The following is a 22,292-nucleotide window of genomic DNA, read 5'->3' as shown; positions in this document are numbered from 1 at the left end:
TTCTTTAAGGTGCACCACTTCAAAAAGACTTTCAATGCTTATTTTGGTATTGCACCGTTACAACGCAACTTTTACAACGCACTACCATTACATCGCAACTTTTACAACGCAAATACCATTAAAATGCATGCCATTACAACGCATGTCATTACATAGCAGATACTATTACAACGCATGCCAATACATCGTAAGTATAGGTAAGTATATAATTTTTTTTATTTTTTTTTTACAATTTATTAATTTAATTAATATTAAAATGAAATATTAATATATCAATTTAAGTAATTTTGGGGTATTTTTAGGTTTTAGGGCTGGGTTTGGTTTTTGGGGTACAGGGGTATTTTTAGGTTTTAGGGCTGGGTTTGGTTTTTGGGGTTAAGGGGTATTTTTAGGTTTTAGGGCTGGGTTTGGTTTTTGGGGTACGGCTAGGTTTGGTTTTTGGGGTACAGGGGTATTTTTAGGTTTTAGGGCTGGGATTGGTTTTTGGGGTACATGGGTATTTTTAGGTTTTAGGGCTGGGTTTGGTTTTTGGGGTACAGGGGTATTTTTAGGTTTTAGGGCTGGGTTTGGTTTTTGGGGTACAGGGGTATTTTTAGGTTTTAGGGCTGGGATTGGTTTTTGGGGTACAGGGGTATTTTTAGGTTTTAGGGCTGGGTTTGGTTTTTGGGGTACAGGGGTATTTTTAGGTTTTAGGGCTGGGTTTGGGATTTGGGGTACAGGGGTATTTTTAGGTTTTAGGGCTAGGTTTGGTTTTTGGGGTACAGGGGTATTTTTAGGTTTTAGGGCTGGGTTTGGTTTTTGGGGTACAGGGGTATTTTTAGGTTTTAGGGCTAGGTTTGGTTTTTGGGGTACAGGGGAATTACGACTTTAAATAAATTAAATTAATTAAATTAATGTAATTAAATTTAATTAAATTAATTACAATATGTTCAATTATTAAATTAATTGAATTTCATTACTTAAATTAAATTAATTACTTTATTTATTTCATTTATTATAATTAAATAATATTATTTACAATTTCTAAATTAATTTTCTTTATTTATATAAAATTAAATTATATTAAGTATTTTAAATTTAATTAAATTATATTTATTGTAATAAATTACATTATATTTACAATTTATAAATTTAATATATTTCATAAATTATATTATATTAAATATATTAAATTAATTACAATTTTAATATTCATTAAATTACTATAATTAAATTACATTAATTACTGTTTAAACATTTTTAACATTGTATTTATTATTTTAAATTCATTAAATTAACTTTATTAATTTTTAAAAAAAAAGATATACTTACCTATACTTACGATGTAATGGCATGCGTTGTAATAGTATCTGCTATGTAATGCCATGCGTTGTAATGGCATGCATTGTAATGGTACCTGCGTTGTAAAAATTGCGTTGTAACGGTCTGCGTTGTAAAATAACGCGTTGTAACGTCATAGATCCGCTTATTTTATATGTTGTTAAGGTTGAATACTTCCTTGAAGCCTGTACTTCCTCTGACAACCCTCTTCCTCTCAAACTTTTCTTTTCAAGTCTAGTGCTCTTAGGTTGAGACTGACTAAAGTTTCTTGAGATAACCTTGGGAACTCCAAGGGACAGGGACTGATTTGGAGAAGTTGTTCTTGACAACCTGACATTGCCCTCAAGAGAGGAAACCAGCAAGAGCGGCACAAAGCTGGTGCAATCAATGTCACTACTACTCTCTGATCCTGGCAAAGGTTCTCAGAATCTGAGGAAATGGTGGAAAGCATCTATCCCCATGTCCCGTTATCTCTATTCCTTGAATAAAAGCACTGCAGTAGAGTATTCCTAAAAGTCACAAACCTCCACCTCTGACAAAGCATCACAAACACTTCTGGTTTCAATGCAAAGTCATGAGAGGAATCATCCTGCTCAATTTGTCAGCCTCTTTATTCAATACGTCCCAAATGCATACTGCTGAAATTTGTACCACTGTTTTCTCTGCCTACAAGATGACATATTACATTTTGGCTAAGGCTAGTGACCTGCTATCTGACAATATAATATTTCTGTCAATTTGTCAGTTCTTACTACCACTATTTGACCCTGCAAGTATGAATAGAAACTTATCTGATTAAGACATCTAGCCTCTGATTCCTTACCTTTGAATTTCATAGGCATCCGACTGGATCCAGAAGATTTTTGTGTGATCAGTACCCCTGCGTGCCGGTAGGTGGCATTGACTGTCTTTTCAAGACGTCCGCATCACCAATATAGGTGCCACCTTGGCGAGCTGACCTCTGTTCTTTTCTTACCATGTCAGTTAGCGCTTATCCGGAGAAAGATATGTTTTGTCAAGCCTTTTGGAGGAAATACTTCCTCCTGATGTGTCATGGGATGTCTTTGAGGAAGACAGGTTTTAAATTGTGTGGTGCTTGTCATTGCGCCATGTCAGTTACTGGCCCACGCCTTATGTATCTGTGGTGTTTTGAGCACGACCACGACTCAGACTGCCAGGCCATAGCATCGAAGACTTTGAGGAAGCAGTCCCTGAGGCTGCTAGCGGACTGGCAGGCAACACTGCATTGCGCAACTCCGCTGAGATACCAGTCCCGATTGAGGTCGCAGGACTGCTCCAGAAGCCCCAAGTCATCTTATTCCCATTCCCTGTCCTCAGGCCATTCAGGGAAGAAACACAAGAAGTTGAAGCGTACTTTAACTTCTCCTCATCCGTCGGCCACCACATTGAAGGAGCATCAGCAGTCGAGTCGTGGTTCTTAAGAATTATTGCTTGGGCTGACTAAGAGCCTCCGACTTTTTCCAGGAGCCGTAGCGACCCCCACTCAAGTCAAAGAATTTTAAGAGGCCATGCGCCGAGTATTTGAGCGGCCCTGCTGCGCCAACAGCTCCAGCCTCTGGGCAGATGGTCGCCCAGTGCTGCTGCGACCGTACCTGATGCCGGCACAACGCTTATGCTCCTGATGCCACTGGCGCCGCCAGCCCCATTCTGATACCAGACAGCATTGACAGGGAGTCACATTACCTGACACCGCTCCCAGAGACGACAGGACTCCAGTAAGTCGGACCATGAGACATTTTTGAAGGGCTAGGCATGGGAGAAGAATGGTGGGGGTCACAGGACCCTTTAAAATACCAGTTAAAATGTGATATGGACTGGTGTGAGGCCAGGCACTGGTATGCATTCTCCCCCTACCTTAGCCACGGAGGAGGGAGCGTCTTATTCCATGGTGGTGAAGAGGGCATCTGATGTCCTGGAGCTTCGAAAATTATAATCCTGCTACATTATTGAATTAAATACTATGCAACCGGAAGGCCTTAATGTAGAAGAGGATCTGTACATGCACTTATAGATACATTATGTATGTAATTAAAGCAGTCTGTCCTTGACAAATCGCGACACAAAAAGTTTTAAAATCACTAATAAATTCACTTACCAGATGTATTAGTTGGAAAATAAACCCTTACTGTCGATACAGTATGTGTGCCTGAAATTGCAGATGCAATGCATTGGCATCTTGAGAAATGGTCACGGGTGAATAGCCCACTTGGGCAGGAGTGAGGAGTATTGTAAATGTATAAATTATGCCCACTTGGGCGGTATATGATTATAATAATGAATTAAATTGAACCATGGAAATCCATCCACAAAAAACACGGTTTTCGTTTAGTAATCTCAAAACAATTTGTCCAATGAACTTTTGAAAGTCATGATTTTTTTTTAAGTTCTGTATTTGTAATGAAGATAAACTTTTCCTGCAGTACAATGCACACGAGCAATGGGTAAATATGTAAAAAAAACTACAAGTTTGTTCGCACTGTCTATTGTTTTTGCAGTTTTCACGTGCACGTAACAATCACGTAATATTTGTTTAAAATGGCTGCTCCCATTACTTCTGTTATCGTGAGCAAGGCTGCTGGACAGCTGAAACGCGTTAGATGGAGCCGAAAATAAAGTAATTTTGGACCAGCAACACAAGGCGCCGTCATCCTTTGTTTGAAAGGATTATTGTGGATATATATATATATATATATATATATATATATATATATATTATGCTCCAATCCAAGTGTTGCACTTAACGTGCACAAAGAAAACCGCACTCCGGGCAGCTTGAAATGCAAGTTCTTTTATTTCTGATAGATACATCTGCCGTGTGGATTCCTCACCTTGTGAATATCCCCCTTGCGCCAGCAACATTCGGAAATTCTTTTTCGTAGCCTCGCGCCGACGTGGATAGGACGTCACAGAGACACGGCTCCGCTCGCGACTCCGCTGACGTCACCGACGCCTATAACAGGCCCACGCCGGCGTGATGACATCAGTTCCCTTTTTTCCGCGTCGTCGACGCTAACGGTTATCGGGAATCTCTGTAGCCTACTGGTACATTGTTGCCATTTTGTTGGTTAATTCTGCTTCTCTGTATCCTGTTTCTTCGAAAATGTCATCTAAGAAGACCGGCTTCAAGCCCTGCAGGGAGTGCGGTAAAATGATGTCCATTACCGACCCCCATGAAGACTGCATTTGGTGCTTAAGTTCCGACCATGATGTGGAGGATTGTTCTTCATGTCGGAAGATGAATCCGAAGGCCCTGAGAGAGAGAGAAGCCAAACTTCTGGTTGCGAAGGTGAAAGCTGGAAAGGAGAAGTCGTCGAGGTCTCGTTCTCGAAGGGCGAGGTCGAAGTCCAGGTCGAGATCTGCTTCTCGAGAGAGGTCGTCTTCGAAGTCGGCGTCGGATCATGTTTCGAAGTCGAAGAAAAAGCACAAGAAGAGGAGACATGAGTCCCGACGCCGGTCTGGTAAGGAGTCGGGCTCGAGGTCGAGGTCACCGAAGAAGGTACGTTCGAAGGTGGTTACCCTCGAAGTCTCCGAGCATGAAGGTGAGGCCTCGCCATCTGAGTCGCGTGGGCGATCTCCATCTCCGGCTCCGAAAGCTTCTCCGGTTCCGAGTCCGTCTCCGGCGCCGTCCCCGGCCCGTGAAGAGGAAGAGGCCTGGGAGGATGTGGATTCCGCGCCTGTCGTAGAGCCGAATCCGATCCCTCTTCAGGACCGGGCCTGATGGTTTTCAGCCGCCCTTTCCTGCTCCAGGCCAGGACCCTTCTGCGTTTCTTAACGCAATGTATGGTGTCTTCTCAAGGGCATGGTACCCCTCTGGTGCGCCTTCGGGTCCCACGGGTCCATTGGCATTCAGCCTGGGAGTTCCTCACTCCTATCCTCCGGCTCCGTTTATGCCCTACATGCCGGCTCCGACGCCGCATTGGCATTCCCCGGCTCCGCCAAAGTCGTCGACGCCGATTCCGGCGTCACCTGCTCCTGATTATCCTCGAGGGCATTCTTCTGTGCCGTCGGATTCGATACCGGCGCCGGCCCCGAATCCGTCGAAGCCGCTGGTGGATCCGGCGGCGAGGCGTGTTAAGGAGAGATCCAGAAGAGAAGCACAACGCCTTCTGGAGGAGCAGAGTTATATGGGCTCTCAGTCTGACGTTGAAGAAGGTGAGCTAGAAGAGAGCTGTTTTGAGGAATTGGCGGATTCTGGGACCCTTGATTTCTCTCCAGAGTGGGAGTTGCCCTCAGGCTCAGGTGCTCCATCTAAGGATATCCAGCCTTACCATCTAGTTATGAGAAAAGCTGCTGAGCTTCTTCAATTGACTCTGCCTACAGTGGAGTTCAAGTCTAACCTCCTCACAGAAGTCTTGCATTCTCCAAATTCGGTGGTTGAGCCTTTACTTCCATTCAATGATGCCTTGACTGATCCTATTATGGAAGTCTGGAAGAAACCCTTGTCTGCTCCTGCGGTATCAAAGAGTGTTGCAAGGAGGTACAGGGCCGCTCCTGAGGACCCGGCTTTTCTCTCTTCACATCCTTCGCCGGAGAGCATGGTCATTCAGGCTGCCTGTTCAAAGAAGAGTCTTAGTGCCTTTCCGCAGGTTCCTTGTGAGAAGGAGGCAAAGAAACAGGACCAGGTGGCAAAAAAGACCTTTTCATCGGCTAGTATGGCCTTAAAGTCAACTAATGCCACATGCCTAATGGGGAGGTATGTTCATGCCCTGATGGACTCCTTACGTATCCTGGCCCCTAAAATTCCTGACGCAAACCGAAAGGATTTTGAGGAGGTGATTAATGACACTCAGGCAGCTGCCCGCCAGGTAATTCAAAGTGGTCTGGACACTGCTGACTCTGTGGCTCGAATTATGGGCACCGCTGTTGCGACAAGGAGATCTGCCTGGTTGAAGTCATCGGACTTTTCGGCTGATGTTCAGGCGACTCTGCTTGATCTCCCCTTTGATGGCTCAGGTCTCTTTGGGAAAAAGGCGGATGCTGCTCTTGAGCGGTTCAAGGATTGCAGGGCAACAGCGAAGTCATTGGGCCTCCAGATCAGGGGCGCTTCTTCCGGCAGAAGGTTCAGGGGCTTTGGTCGCTCCTTTCGGAATTTCCGGCAAGGCCAACAGCAGCAGCAGCAACAGCAGCAGCAGCAAAATTCAATGTACAGATCGTACAGGGGAAAACAAAGAGCGCGTCCTCGTGGACGTCAGCCCTCCTCTTCCTCCACCTCTTCCAACCCCCCTGCCGCAGAAAAGCAGCCCTAGATCCGCTATTCAGGATCATGTGGGTCCGGTTGGGGGTCGGCTTACCCATTTTCTACAGGATTGGGAATCGGTTACGTCAGATCTTTGGGTTCTCAATCTTGTAGAAAATGGGTATGCCCTTCCCTTTCGGGAATTCCCCCCTGTTTACCCTCCTTGTCAAGGTTTTTGCACCCAGGAACATATGTCTCTTCTGCAGGAGGAGGTTCTAACTCTGTTACGAAAGGGTGCGATAGAGGTGGTCCCAGAGCAGGAAAGTGGTCAGGGATGCTACTCCCGGTATTTCCTGATCCCCAAGAAGGATGGCAGGCATCGTCCTATCCTGGACCTCAGGATCTTGAATCTCTATCTGAAGCAGGAGAAATTCAAGATGCTCACCCTTGTTCAGGTTCTTCAAGCGTTGATGTAAGGAGACTGGATGGTGTCGCTCGACTTGCAGGATGCGTATTTCCACATCCCAATCCTGAAGTCGCACAGGAAGTATCTCCGTTTCACGGTTGGGTCGCAGCACTACCAGTTTGCGGTCCTTCCGTTTGGTCTTACTACTGCGCCTCGAGTCTTCACCAAGGTGATGGCGGTGGTGGCAGCTCATCTCAGGAGATCGGGGATACCTGTGTTTCCGTATCTAGACGACTGGCTGATCAAAGCGGAGTCGTCGGAGAAGGTGCTCCATCATCTGCAGGAGACAACTCAGTTGTTGTTCAGGTTGGGTTTTTCGATAAATGTACCCAAGTCTCACCTGGTGCCCTCCCAGGGCAACCTGTTCATAGGTGCCGTACTGGACACTACTGTTTGTCGTGCATTCCCTCCTCTTCAAAGGATTCGCGACATACAGGAAATGATTCCTTTGTTTTACCCTGGAGCGGTCGTTCCAGTCCTGAAGGTCCTTCGCCTGCTCGGTCTGATGGCTTCTTGCATTCTCCTGGTCAACCATGCACGCTGGCACATGAGGGCACTCCAGTGGTGTCTCCGCAGGCAGTGGTATCAGCACAACGGAGATCTCGGGGAGTCGGTGAAGATCTCCAGAGAAACTGCAGCGGATCTGTCTTGGTGGAGCGTGGAAGGCAACCTGTCGCAAGGGAAGCCTTTCCATCTACCTCCATCGGTGGCCACGGTGATTACGGATGCATCCACTCTAGGGTGGGGTGCTCATCTGGGGGATCTGGAGGTCAAGGGTCTTTGGTCTCCAGAGGAAAGGTTGCTTCACATCAACCTTCTAGAGTTGCGGGCGATACGTTTGGCGCTCAAGGCCTTCCTCCCTTCCCTTCGCGGTCAGTCGATCCAAGTCCTGACGGACAACACGACCGCGATGTGGTACATCAACAAGCAGGGAGGAGTGGGGTCGCAGTGTCTCTGCAGAGAGGCTCTGCGTCTCTGGTCCTGGGTTCAGGACCACCAGATTTGCCTGATGGCAAATCATCTGGCCGGAGTTCTGAACGTACGTGCGGACAGTCTCAGCCGGCAGTTCTCTGCCGACCACGAGTGGAGGCTTCATCGAGAGGTGGTTCGTCACGTCTTTCGGACGTGGGGGACCCCTCGGGTGGACCTGTTTGCCACTCGCGAGAATGCTCACTGCCCGTCATTCTGCAGTCTCCAGTATCCGATGCAAGGAGCCTTGGGGGACGCGTTTCAGTTGTGTTGGGGAAGTCAACTCCTTTACGCGTTTCCTCCCATACCCTTGATTCCTCGGGTTCTGAGGAAAATTCGCCAAGACCGGGCCCAAGTTATATTGGTCGCCCCGGATTGGCCAAGAAGGGTGTGGTATACAGATCTACTTCACCTCTCCTCTCACCCGCCGCTCCGTCTCCCTCTCAGGGCAGACCTCCTCTCTCAGATGGAGGGGCAGGTTCTACACCCCCACCTCCAGACATTGCACCTTCATGCCTGGAGATTGAACGGGGCAACCTGATTTCCTATTCTCTCACACCTGATGTGGTGGATGTCATTTTGTCTGCTAGACGTGACTCCACTAAGACTGTCTATTCTTATAGATGGTCTAGGTTTGTTGTTTGGTGTGGTGAGAATGATATTGACCCGTTGAGAGCCCATTTATCAGATGTGCTCCGGTTTGCTCTCTCTTTGGCTCAACAGGGGCTGGCAGTTGCCACAGTTAAGGGCTATCTTTCGGCACTGTCAGCTTTTATTTGTTTGCCTGATCAGCCCTCTCTTTTTAAGTCACCTGTTGTCTTGAGATTTTTGAAGGGTCTTGTAAATAAGTTTCCTCCTACCCCTTTTATTGTACCTCAGTGGGACTTGAATCTTGTTCTGACTTTTCTGATGGGCTCTCCCTTTGAGCCTCTTCATAAATGTCCTATGAGGCTTTTAACCTTTAAGGCAGTTTTCCTAGTTGCAATTACCTCGGCAAGGAGGGTGAGTGAGCTTCAAGCTCTTAGTTCCAAGCCCCCGTTCCTGACCATACATGCTGATCGGATGGTTCTAAGGACCAGGGCTGCTTTTCTTCCTAAGGTGGTGACTCCTTTCCACCTTGGTCAATCCATTACCCTCCCTACCTTTTATCCTCCCCCACACCCTTCCAAGGAGGAGGAGAGGTTGCACCGTCTGGACCCTAAGAGGGCGGTGTCTTTTTATTTGGACAGAACTAGAGACTGTCGCTTGGACGATCAACTCTTCATTGGCTTTGCTGGCTGCAAGAAGGGAAGAGCGGTCCATAAAAGGACTTTATCAAGATGGATCGTTCTGTGCATAAAGATCTGCTACTCTTTGGCCGGTAAGGAGCCTCCGGAGGGTATTAGAGCTCATTCCACTAGAGCTAAGTCATCTACCTCTGCTTTGGCTAGAGGTGTTCCTGTGGAGGACATTTGTAGGGCGGCAACCTGGTCTTCCCTCCATACTTTCGCGAAGCATTACTGCTTGGATACGGAAGTCAGGAGGGACGGCCACTTTGCGCGCTCTGTCCTTCAGGATTTCCTGGTTTAGAAGAGTGGACACCCTCCTCCGGGAGTGGGGACTGCTGTGGGACTTTCTCACAAGGTGAGGAATCCACACGGCAGATGTATCTATCAGAAGAACAAGTTACTTACCTTCGGTAACGCTTTTTCTGGTAGATACTATATCTGCCTGTGGATTCCTCACTGACCCACCCGCCTCCCCGTTGTCCACTCTTCTATGCCAGAGTTATTGTACTGTAATGTATATTTGTTTTGATGTCAAGGAAATGTTTCATTTGCTTCCTGCATTTGCTTTACACTGTGTGTTTTGCCTTGACTATTGTATACTGTGTATGCTTTGTATATATCTACTGTCATTGGTCCGTCCGTGTGCCTCGATGGCACGGAAAAAGGCGGAACTGATGTCATCACGCCGGCGTGGGCCTGTTATAGGCGTCGGTGACGTCAGCGGAGTCGCGAGCGGAGCCGTGTCTCTGTGACGTCCTATCCACGTCGGCGCGAGGCTACGAAAAAGAATTTCCGAATGTTGCTGGCGCAAGGGGGATATTCACAAGGTGAGGAATCCACAGGCAGATATAGTATCTACCAGAAAAAGCGTTACCGAAGGTAAGTAACTTGTTCTTTACAGCAACAGACTCGTTTCGGCGGAAGTGTCTTTTTCGATGTGTATGTATATTTATAATTAAACAAGCAATTTTTGAGATTATATAAACACCAAAACCTCAAACATTTTGGTTTTGTCATAAAATCACGGTTCCTGAGGATCATTTTGTGTGTGCAAAGCAATATAAGAGGTGGCTCTGCTGATGCTGAAAAATACATTTTGTTAATTCTACCTGTGTATTATTCACTTTAACCACACGATATGGAGACATGACTGAAGGTGTGAGTTGACTAAAGTCTACCGGTCTTAATCTTTCCCTAACCTTACAGCTAGCACATGGGCCCTACCATTCCCTCTTTTCATTGAATGTGAATATTAGATGTTTAACTTTTCAGATTCTGCTGTTAACATAGTCACAAACTGGGAAGTTATTGTGTATTAACAGGTCAAAATTGTAAGATGATTTGTATTTTGTGACATTCTGATTTATTCACCGTATAAAGTTACTATTTCTTTCCTTTTCAGAATTTACTTCAGCACAGATTGAGTAGATTTGCAGAGGAACTTGTCCTTCTACTGCGCACAAATATTATATGCACTTCATCTTGAATTGTAAACTGTATAAAAATGTACATTTGTTTTTTGACATATTGCCTTTAGAATAGGTATGCTAAATTCTGCCTGTGGCAGATCGGTTGAAGCGGAATTCCACACAGAAGCAAAGAATCCTTATACACTGTTTATTTCTGCCTTCAGCTCATATTTTTCTGTATTTTTAAAAGTATTACAAATAAAGTTGTAATTTGTCTAAGTTCATTTGTTTTTTTGTTTTTTCGCAGCTCTCTTGTCTTAAAAGTCCTTGCTCCTGGGGTGATGAGCCCCCATGATATAATAATACACAGTTTTAGAATTCATTAGCCTTTAAATGGATGTTACTGAAGACGAATTCAAGAATCGTTTGGTTTAATAGATGCTGGTAAATCATTTTATTACAGAGGGTGAGGATATCATGGGGCCAGTTAAGGTGGGAGACAGCAAGGAAACACATTCACCCCCATGACATGCTTGATATTAAATAGAGTTCCCTCAGTTATGCACTGGAAAGATACAATTTTCCAATCAGAACACTGAGACTAAAATGCTTCTGAGAGAGAAAGACAAGAATAGGGAAAGAAAGCTTTTGAATCAAGAGCAGTCAACTAAGGGTATGCAGCGTTTAGAACGCAAGCATTACAACGGAATACCTTCACAACGCGGTCGTAACAACGAAAGTTGTTACCACGCATTGCACTGGGGGGCGCTCAAAGATAGTAAATGATTTAATTTACTATCCCAACACCTTCCCTACTATCCACGGGGACTGGTGTTGGAATAGTAAATTAAATTGTTCAATTTTGCGCCCCCCCAGCGCAATGCGTGGTAACAACTTTCGTTGTTACGAACGCGTTGTAAAGGTACGCGTTGTAAATGTATGCGTTCTAACGTCATACATCCTCAACTAAGACCATACAGCTAATCATGAGCTCAAGCAACTTATCCATATCCCATTTAAAGTACATTGTCATTGGATGCAATAGGTCTACCTTTAGATAACAGAATCGGAATATAGCTGAAATGTGAACAATAAGGGAGTGGGGCCTGCCATATTTAGAGACTGCTGACTGGCATATTAGCAGGGGCTTTTCTCAGCTGTGGATAAAAGCAATGGGGAAAATTATACCTGTCTCATAATTCTGCATGTCTGTTGTCTTGGTCAGCTGTTCAGGACATGTCACTGTTAGGCAAAAGCCCTGGAACGTGACCTCATACTATGCTCTGACAGTTAAGGAATGTAGAGAACTCCACATCTCTAAACACCTAAGCAGAGCACCTGGTACTCATGAAATGAATACTGTGCGCCCTTGAAATATAGTAACTTAAGAAACAAAAGAAGAAATTGGAAGCTGTGATTTCTCCAGATTCATAAATCTCTGTAGATAGCTTTCACCCAAGACTAAGGCTAATACAGCACAAGCGTCTATCTCAGTGGAACAAGGTGGCCTGGAGAAAGCAAAATAAGACTGGTACAAGTCCTCTTTTCTGAAGAAAGTCAGACCGTTTCTTTAAAACTCGAATTCAGAACTGTGGTACATGTTTCCCTCGCACTCTAGAATCTGGATGGTGATAATGCCCTTCTCACTGGCCTGCCAAACTAAGCCAAGCCCCGAGGTGTGCCAAGCTAAAACTGGCACACCTCGGGGCATCCTATTGGATCCACTTCCCAGCCTACACCATCTTCAAAACCAGCTGCATCATTTACAAAGCTGTCAGGACCAGCACCCTATTTATGTTGCAGACAAGCTCACCGTCTCTGTTGGATCTCAGCACACCCATAGCAAGGACACCATCAGACTACAGACTTAACTAGTGTAAAAGTGTAAAAAAAAAAGACAGCAGGCCTTTTTCATCTATGCACCTGCGATTTGGAACAACATCCCAGTATCAGGAACGCCCAATGCTGCGCCAATGTAGCAAAGAGTTGAAGATGTAACTTTTTAAAGCACCCTACATCACAATGTATTAACCATTCACGACCCAGCTTCCCCCCCTCTTACTTGTTGACTTTATATTGGTATTTGACCATGTAGAGTGCTCAGCTGCCTTTTGAGTAGGTTTGCACTGTATAAATACTGTATACTTACATACAGGATGTGAGAAGTTGGCCTGATATGTAGTGCTCACTATTCTAGTGATCACTGTGTATCATTCCAAACTACCCTTATTGATGATTGGTTGTAAGTCAACCGTTAGACCAGCTATCCTAGTAGCATGGACAAGAGCAGTCTTTAGGCTAAACTCTAGAGGGCGTGTTAAGCCAGCTGTTATACCATCACATATACCCCTTGAACACCAAGTGAAAGGACACCACACAAGTTGTTATGAAAATAAAAGTATATTTATTTAGAACACAACAGCCCTGGACTCTTTATGAGGACAGGGCGCTAAGCACAATACAAAGCTCTTAGGAAAATACGCAAAGTCGTTCATTTACACAAATGCCCGAGGGGCACGAAAAACCATATACTCTAAAAGTGGAATGCGAAATTACTAGCAGGTAAGTACTACTCTAATAGGCTTTAGGATCGCTAGGACTTGACTACTGAACCTTCAGATTACTAGCAGGAGGCCTAGGGAGATCGGGTGCAGAGTGTGCACTCTCACGCGGGATGCGGGACAAAGTCTATGGATGCTAGATTTCGTAAAGTTAGTGTTATCGGACGAATCCGACGAGGTAGAGCTGAAACGAAAATGGATCTGGACCTTTGGATAGCAAAGCTATGCTGGAGCACCGAAATGCTGAGTTTACCTAGCCCAGGGGCTGCGGATGCATAGGTCTGGAAAGACGTCGGGAATCCTTGTTGCAGTCTATGGAGCCTGAAAGAAGAAGTTGCTGGCAGGCGACCAGTGAAGAGATTCGGAGGGATCCAAGCCTGGATCGAAGATGGAAGACACCTGTAAGCAGAGGGGACCAAGTTTTGAATCACTAGCCAGTGATTAGATGGGCACCAGGATGGCACCGGATGAAGTCACCTCGACCAGGTGAGTGGGCGACGCTGGGCTCTGCAGTCTCACGGACCAGGAGGCGTTGTCGGCGACCAGGATGGAGGTGCGAGCTGTCCCACGAAGGTATCTGCTGTCGACGTCGCTGGACCCAGGATTGGGGCAACAAGTCTTGGCAGATGCAAGCCCACGCGGTGGACTTAAAATGGCGTCTGGAGTGGACCAGGAGGGTCCGGGGTGCTCCTCTGTTGGAGGGGAGCAAGGGCCAGTCTGGAGCAACCAGACCAGCGGTGTTGTCGTCGTGGAGCGTCGTCAAGAGGGCCACAAGCCAGCAGGCAAGTAGCCGGACAACGCGATGAGCAGCAAAGAGCAGAAGGGCCCCACGCAGATCTGGTGGATGCTGGGGGGCTGGACTTCAGTGCTGGAGCTGCTCAGGGTTAGGGCTTCTCGAACCCCAAAGCACTCACTCGAGGATCCCTCGGCGGTCGTGCTGGATAAGCGTCGTGCAGTTCTGAAGATGGCCGGTCCCTCGAGGTCTTGTCACACCCACGGATCTCAGCTGGGCTGATGATGTAGGTAGAGGTCGGAGGTGCCAGGGAAGCCGGGTCTCGTCGTGCTGGTCGGTCGGATTCCGGAGGAAGGACGTGCAGCAAACCGCAGTGTTCTTAGATGGTGCCTGTGGGTGCAGGGTGACTACTCCTTAGTCACAAGGGAGAAATCTTGAGAAGAAGTCTTGAGTTCCTTTCAAGAAGGTAGTTTCAGGATTCAAAGAGGATCTAATTTGGAAGGGGGCCCGCTCCTATCTTTATACTAGGAAAAGGGGCTGGCACGTGACTAGGTCCTGCCCATGGGTGGGACCAGGAAGGGGGGTGGTTACACCCCTCTCCCATGCCGGACTTTCCCCAGCTCAGGGGCTGGTGTGCCCCTGGAACTGGTTCTAGCCGGCCTATGCATAGTGAGCACCGGGGTGCCATTTGCAGTCACCTTCCTATTCAGCCCTGCCTACCCAGGATATACAAAACCCTGTCTGGGATGGTGCTAGCACCACCCCAGACAGGAAACCCTTTGTCCAAGCTCTCCTCGCTGGAAGGACTCCCAGCAGCAGGAGGTCAGACTTGTGTCTGTGATGGCAGCATCCATTTTGTGATTCTGAGGCTCGAGTTAACTTTAACCGGGGTTCACAGTTACATACATGTCGTGTCCCTCTAGAAGGGTGGAATGCTAACCCCGTCGCCAGAATTGGCGAGGGGTTAGTATTCCAGTTCGTTTGACACCTTACTCGACATGTTTTGATAAAGCGATACCAGAGTTGGCAAATAACCGCGAGGATTATAAGGCACTTAAGAGTATATGGTATGCGTTATCATGGAACGGCTATTAGGACTTGGTTCCGCAAGCTGCAAACGGGCTCAGCTCATGCCAGAGCACCATCTCACATGATTCCAAGCACTCTGCCTTCAGGATTGTTAAGGCCTGCCATAGGAGTGACTGATAGGAATCTATGTGTCCATTTTAGGGTTAGATATAGGTATACTATATCTAAAGCAAAGGGTGATTACACCACCTTGCCCCAGCTGTCGTGCAGCCAGTTGTGTCAGATTTAGATGGCCAGCCAGGGGTGGCATAATACATGCTGCAGCCCCTGGTAGGCCCTGGATACACCTATGCCCTGAGTTACAGGGTCTGATAAGGTGGCCCAGTACCAATTGGTAAATGCACCTAAGGTACATGGAATCCATTTTACAGAGAGAGCAGTAGGCCTGGGGCCCTGAATAGCAGGGTCCCAGGTCAACTAAGTCTGAAAACCAGCAAAACACCAGGCAAAAAGGTGGGGGCAACCATAGTCAGGTATCCACCCTCCTACACAGGAGGTAATCATTCACCCAATGCAAGGTGCATTATTGAGGCCTGCGAAGCAGTCTGTTTCCCAGCTAGTTGGACACTGTTGTCTCTGTGGTCTGTCATTAACAGTAGGCTCCTCTATATTTCATGTGTTTGCTGACCACTGCTTCTTATGGTGCTACATCAGAAAGTATTGGCTTCTAATTTCTGTAGGTGATCTTATCGAAAATATATGTGCTGTGCCCAAGAATTAGCTTTTATTTCCATCGAAAGCTCATAAGAGCCATTGCTGGTTCAGGGTGGCCAATGGGCAGGAGGTGGCAACAGGATGGTTGAAGTAGTTTGCCAATGGCGTCTGCCCTACTATGGCTCTGTAAAGTGGGCCAAGTACACCGATTTCACACTTGACTCCAAGGGTAGAGTAGCTTAGGGTTGAAGGCTTCCCAGGAAAAAAGATGGTGTTTGGGTCAAGAGCTCAATATTCTAGTCAACCATCAGACACAATAACATATTGTTCAATCCTGTGCTTATCTTTTTAATTAAACGAAGTACTTAAGTTGCACAGCTTAATGTTATACTAGACAGTTCAATTAGCGAATTTAGACAGTTGTAATCATGTTTGTGATCTCTCATGAGGCGCTACCCCCTTTAGTATGCTTTTCCCCCATGCTAACGGAATACCCCAGCATCTATTATTGGTGGATAACTCTTGTCTCAAGGTACTGATTAGGTACTAACTCAAGGCACCCTCAATGAGTAAATGAGCACAACAGTACAGTTCACTTTCACCTCGACGCTCACCCGGTAAAAGTTTTAACTTAATTACACGGACCTCTTCCTGCTTACTTTAGCTCTTGTCCACTCACAGTTATAATCTCAGTGTTAACTGCAGCGTGAGTGATGTGGAACCGGACGTGTGCATTGTGACCTCTCTTGAAACTTGGTGGGTGGAAAATTACAACTCACTGCTGTCATCTTTGGCAGCAGTGGCTTCTTTATACCAGGTGCAGCCTCAAGGCCAATTTTGAATATGTGGATGTCTTTGGCAGTTGCAAGATAAAGGCAGATCAGGACTCCCAACTGAGTGGGACAAAGGGCCTGATTTTGAGTTTGGCTGACATTTACTCAGGATTATAGGCTAATACACTTGTAATAAGGCAGATGGGATATCCATCACGTTTCTAACACTAAATCAAAGTGGTATGTCTTGTATATCAGCAGCACCAGTCTTTTGCTTAAAGGGCAGGCAATCATGTGTAATGCTTGCCACTTGTTAGAAGTATTGATGCAGTTGAGGGCAAGAACCACTTGAGGAGGCCAAGGATATTGTTCCACACAGTAGCTTGCTCTCTCTGGTAGTTACCCTCATAGGGAACATAATTGACTTCTCCTGGACATTCTCTCTTTTAGGGCCAGGCATTCTTCTTCGCTCTCTCAGGAGGCAGCTTCAAGGCAATACACCACTCTTAAAGCAGTCCTTTGAGGATTCTACTAAGCACTCCCTTCCTTGGTAATGATGAGCTTGTAATTGGAAAGTGGGGTTGCTTGGATCCCACTTTGTCTAATCAGGGTATGTGAGCCACTGGTATGAGTTAAAACCAGTTGGATTTATTTCTTTATCAAATGTCATATTCTGGTTTTTCCAGTTTTACGTGCAGTTTGGCACTCATGGCTGAGGTACTCACCCAAGTACCATGCAGTGGAATTCCCACCCCAACAATAACCAATATGAACTTTGTTTAAAAAAGGTCCCTATTTACATAATTTATTTTTTCACTTTCTAAAACTTTATTTGCCATAACATTTAATTGTTTTGCCTTTGCTGTTTAAAGCATCCTGTATTTGCATGCAGCCTTTTTAGCTGGTTTCAAACAAAGCTTGCGCTGTTGAGTAGGATAGAAATACACATTGGGCCCAACTGGGGCGGCGGGAGGGGTGCAAACCATTTACTTAAATAGAGGAATGTAAGGTAAGTACTAAAACAGGACTAGTACTCAAGGAGGGAGGATCCCAGGGGCAACACGGGACCACCCGAGGTGAGTAGCCAGGGACCCCAAGGCACCTCAGTGCAGAGTGGTTATACTGGGTCAACTGTACGTGGGATAACACAGGGTAAGTCGCAGTTGACATTCTACAGTTCTAGGACCCTTCCCAAAGAATCCAGCAGGAATCACTTGGATCAAGGAAAGTTGAAGAGCTACTCCACATGTTGATACCCAGGGAATCAGGATACGTACACCAGGAAGCCCAGGTGCATAGGGATGAAGTGGTGTCTGAACCGCCCGTAGACACCAATGGAGGTTTGTAGAAGATCAGCAGCTACAGAGTCCGTGGACCAGGTTGGGACCAGGATCACAATACCAGCCCTTGTTGGTGGTTCTTTCTGTGGCACAGTGACGATGCAGGAGTACGGGAACAGTCTACGAGTTGTCCGTCATCAGTCGGCAAGTGCAGGAAGGTCAGAGGCTGGCAGGACCACCAACAAGCCTTGGGAATGCAAAAGGTGTTTCGATGGGGGGGTAGAACATGCTGTGTTGTAGACCAGCAAGGTTTGTGGGACTAACCCAGTAAGGCTAAGTCAGGGCCGGCCCTCAGCATGGAGGAGAGCCAGCAGGAATCGATGGAGCCCCCTCGAGGACCCTCTGGCAGCAGCTACAAGGAGTTGCAGGAAGCTTCAACAGGGCACAGGAGATGAGGGCCCACGATGTATAGGATGCAGGCAGGATATCGTTCTTTGAGCTGTGTAATGCTGTAGGCTGGTGCTACTTGGAGTTTCAAGATCTTTCGTGAGGAAGGCCAACAAGCTTTGGTAATGGCAAACAGATGCGTGCACAGGGAGGTGGTTCACGTCTGCTGGAGAGGGATTGTAGTTGCCCAAGTTGCAGGGAAGACCGGTCAGACCTTTGGAAAATCAACCTGTATTGTAGAGCCGGGTGATGTCCGTGGGACAACAGGATCAGAAAACCAGTTGTCGTCGAAGAGGTGCCTGCGAATGCATGAAAGTGACACCTTCACTTCAAGGGAGATTCCTTCTGGCTCGGAGGATACATTGTTCTCACCAAAGCTGCCTCCTCATTTCAATGCCTGCTCTTGTCTGAGGTTGCTGGTTGAATAGTGATGCTAATTGTGTGATTCCTGCATTGTCTGTCTCCATGTACTAATGCGACTTCCCCTTGCCCCTCTCCCTTTTGGACGTTGTGGGCCTCTGCAGTGCCTAGTTCTGTGCTGCATACCTGGAAGCACTGATTGTCCCGAGCGGACCACTCTGGGGCTCTCCCAGTCACTCTGCTCACAACTTTGCAACATTTGCTTCTTTGATTAAGCTGGGAACCCACCTATCTGGATTGCTGGCTGTGCGTAGACTGCAAAACATGGTGCTGCGGACTCTCCAGGGGTTGCAGAGCACCGGGCCTGAGTTTGGCTTACTGGAGAAGAGAGCCAGCTCCCTGGTCCCCTGCTACTGGACTGTGGTGCAAAAACAGCAGTTGATGAACAGAATGCAGAACAATGTCATACATTCACCCCAATACAGGGATCTGGGTCTTAATCCATCGTTTTTTTACTAACCATACTGTAGGAAGGTAGCTCCTGACTATGGTTGCCCCCAACTTTTTTGCCTTGTGTTTTAGCTGGTTTTTTGACATAGTTGGCCTGGGACCCTGCCAATCAGGACCCCAGGCCTACTGCTCTCTCTGTAAAATGGATTCCATGTACCTTAGGTGCATTTACCAATTGGTACTGGGCCACCTTATCAGACCCTGTAACTCAGGGCATAGGTGTACCCAGGGCCTACCAGGGGCTGCAGCATGTATTATGCCACCCCTGGCTGGCCATCTAAATCTGACACAACTGGCTGCACGACAGCTGGGGCAAAGTGGTGTAATCACCCTTTGCTTTAGATATAGTATACCTATATCTAACCCTAAAATGGACACATAGATTCCCATCAGTCACTCCTATGGCAGGCCTTGACAATCCTGAAGGCAGAGTGCTTGGAATCATGTGAGATGGTGCTCTGGCATGAGCTGAGCCCGTTTGCAGCTTGCGGAACCCAGTCCTAATAGCTGTTCCATGATAACGCATACCATATACTCTTAAGTGCATTATAATCCTCGCGGTTATATGCCAACTCTGGTATCGCTTTATCAAAACATGTCGAGTAAGGTGTCATACGAATTGGAATACTAACCCCTCGCCAATTCTGGCGACGGGGTTCGCATTCCACCCTTCCAGAGGGACACGACATGTATGTAACTTTGAACCCCGGTTAAAGTTAACTCGAGCCTCAGCATCACAAAATGGATGCTGCCACCACAGACACAAGTCTGACCCCCTGCAGCTGGGAGTCCTTCCAGCGAGGGGAGCTTGGACAAAGGGTTTCCTGTCAGGGGCGGTGCTAGCAAGATCCCAGACAGGGTTTTGTGTATCCTGGGTAGGCAGGGCTTTACAGGAAGGTGTCTGCAAGTGGCACCCCGGTGCTCACTATGCATCTGCCGGCTAGAACCAGTTGCAGGGGCACACCAGCCCCTGAGCTGGGGAAAGTCCGGCATGGGAGAGGGGTGTAACCACCCCCCTTCCTGGTCCCACCTCTAGGGCAGGACCTAGTCGCGTACCCATAACACTAACTTTATGAAATCTAGCATCCATAGACTTTGTCCCGCGTGAGAGTGCGCACACTGCACCCGATCTCCCTAGGCCTCCTGCTCGTAATCTGAAGGTTCAGTAGTCCAGTCCTAGCGATCCTAAAGCCTTTGAGACTAGTTACTTACCTGCTAGCATTTCGCATTCCACTTTTGTAGTATATGGTTTTCCGTGCCCCTCGGGCATTTGCGTAAATTGTGCGACTTTCAGAATTTCTTTAAGAGCTTTGTATTGTGCTTAGCGCCCTGTCCTCATAAAGAGTCCAGGGCTGTTGTGGTCTAAATAAATATACTTTTATTTTCATAACAACTTGTGTGGTGTCCTTTCACTTGGTGTTCAAGGGGTATATGTGATGGTATAACAGCTGGCTTAAAACGCCCTCTAGAGTTTAGCCTAAAGACTGCTCTTGTCCATGCTACTAGGATAGCTGGTCTAACAGGTTGACTTACAACCAAACATCAATAAGGGTTGTTTGGAATGATACACAGTGATCACTAGAATAGTGAGCACTACATATCAGGCCAATTTCTCACACATACCATTCCAGTTTGGACCGAGCCATATGCAAATCAGTCTTGATCCTGCGCCCAATGGGAACAGTCCAGCCGGAACTGCCAAGCCAGGTCCTCCCTGGACTGGAAACAAGCATCCTAGGACCGGCTTCGGCTTTCAGTCCCCATCCGCTAGGATAGCTTGACTCCAGTGACATGAAGAGCACGGGGCCCACGTCTGGGCATACCCGTCCAACTCAGGGTGACAAATGCAAAAACAACCATTGATAGACAGAATGCAGGACGATGTTGTACATTCACCCCACTACAGAGATCTGGGCCTTACTCCATTGTGTTTTTTGCTCACCATGCCATTCCAGTTTGGACCCAGCCATATGCAAATCAGTCTTGACCCTGTGCCGAATGGGAACAGTCCAGCCCGAACTGCCAAGCCTGGACTGGAAACAAGTATCCTAGGACCGCTTTCAGCCTGGTGCCAGTGGATCATCTAAATACTGAATTATGGGGCATTAAGGGGCATGTAATGCAATAGCCAATAAGCTACCTGCCCCCTATATGACCACCGCCTGTGGAGAGGGCATAAACTTGAAGCAGAGTTCATAGTTTCGCCAAAAAGATGGTGAAACCATTCCTTCATTGTTCACTTAAGGTAGCCCACCCTGAGGGTGTGACTAGCCTAAGCGGGGGGACACCTTTTGATTTACCCACCTGTCCTGGTGCCAAATGGTCCTCACGGCAAGGGTGGGCATTCCCAAGTCTCGGAGAAGATGGGGTTGCATATCAAGGGCAGCTGAGGCTTTGAAGCCTGTGGCCTTTATTTACTAAAATACTAGCCATCCAGCAACAGGCATTGTTTCCGACCTCAGTGTGTGCAGGGAGACAGCAACTTGTCTGTGGTAGCAGGCTGGACGATACCAGTCAGCTACAGGGCTCGAGAAATCTGAAAAATGGTACTAGTCCTGCAGGTCAAGTACTTTAAAAAACAAACTCGGGGCGTGGCTACCGGCCGAACATGGCGGCAGCATATAAGAGGAGCTCTGAGAGTGAGGCGGCCCTGCTCCGACAATCCGCATAATTATCCGGCATATGTGAGCCTCGGAAGGCAGATCCCGAGGTCTGGGACCGGGCGGCATCGATTGGAGTGACTCACACACCGGCAAGTACGAAAGCCAGCAAGCGCTCTGCAAAGGCCTACAGGTGAAGCAAGTACACCGGCCTATAGTAACTCTGGCAGCTGACAGGAAGTGGGAGCGGTGCGGGCATACACAACCGGAAGTTTGCCCCGCGACACGCATCGACACCCAAACGGAGGTTGAGTGGCATGGTAACGGAAGACCCGAAGCTCGACTGGAACTACCGGAGCTCGCAAAAGCAATAAAGGAACCTACTGACTGGGGATCGGGGATTTGTACGCCATCGCGCGTTACAATCTAACAGCGTACACAGACACTTCCAACCAACACTGTCACCTCCCACGAGAGAACGGTCGGCACTAAAGACCACACAGCACTCCCCCCACCGGCGCCCCGACAAGCACCCAGGAGCGGCGCAACTCCGCCGACACCCCGACAGGCACCCAGGAGCAGCGCACGAGCCAGTGCTGGGGGAAGTGCACGAGAAGCACCAACAGACGGACCGGACTGCATTCCAAGACTGCAAG

The 22,292-nt window shown here is 47.3% G+C and overlaps 1 protein-coding gene across 8 annotated transcripts in view; it reads left to right on the top strand.

Moving 5' to 3' along the window:
• PCM1 (pericentriolar material 1) overlaps window positions 1-10,908 on the top strand; it is a 1,333,387-nt gene extending 1,322,479 nt beyond the window's left edge. For all 8 annotated transcript variants that reach the window (XM_086962572.1, XM_086962571.1, XM_086962570.1 and 5 more), the window contains one exon: window positions 10,623-10,908. In XM_086962572.1, the coding sequence (XP_086818698.1) occupies window positions 10,623-10,648 (26 nt within the window). In that variant the 3' untranslated portion in view covers window positions 10,649-10,908. The remainder of the gene's footprint in view (window positions 1-10,622) is intronic.
• The last annotated feature ends 11,384 nt before the right edge of the window (window positions 10,909-22,292 follow it).

This window comes from Lissotriton vulgaris, chromosome 3_1 (genome assembly GCF_964263255.1).
Source record: "Lissotriton vulgaris chromosome 3_1, aLisVul1.2, whole genome shotgun sequence".
Classification (NCBI taxonomy): Eukaryota; Metazoa; Chordata; class Amphibia; order Caudata; family Salamandridae; genus Lissotriton; species Lissotriton vulgaris.
The sequence above is the reverse complement of the archived record's forward strand: the minus strand, read 5'-3'. Positions and strand labels throughout refer to the sequence as shown.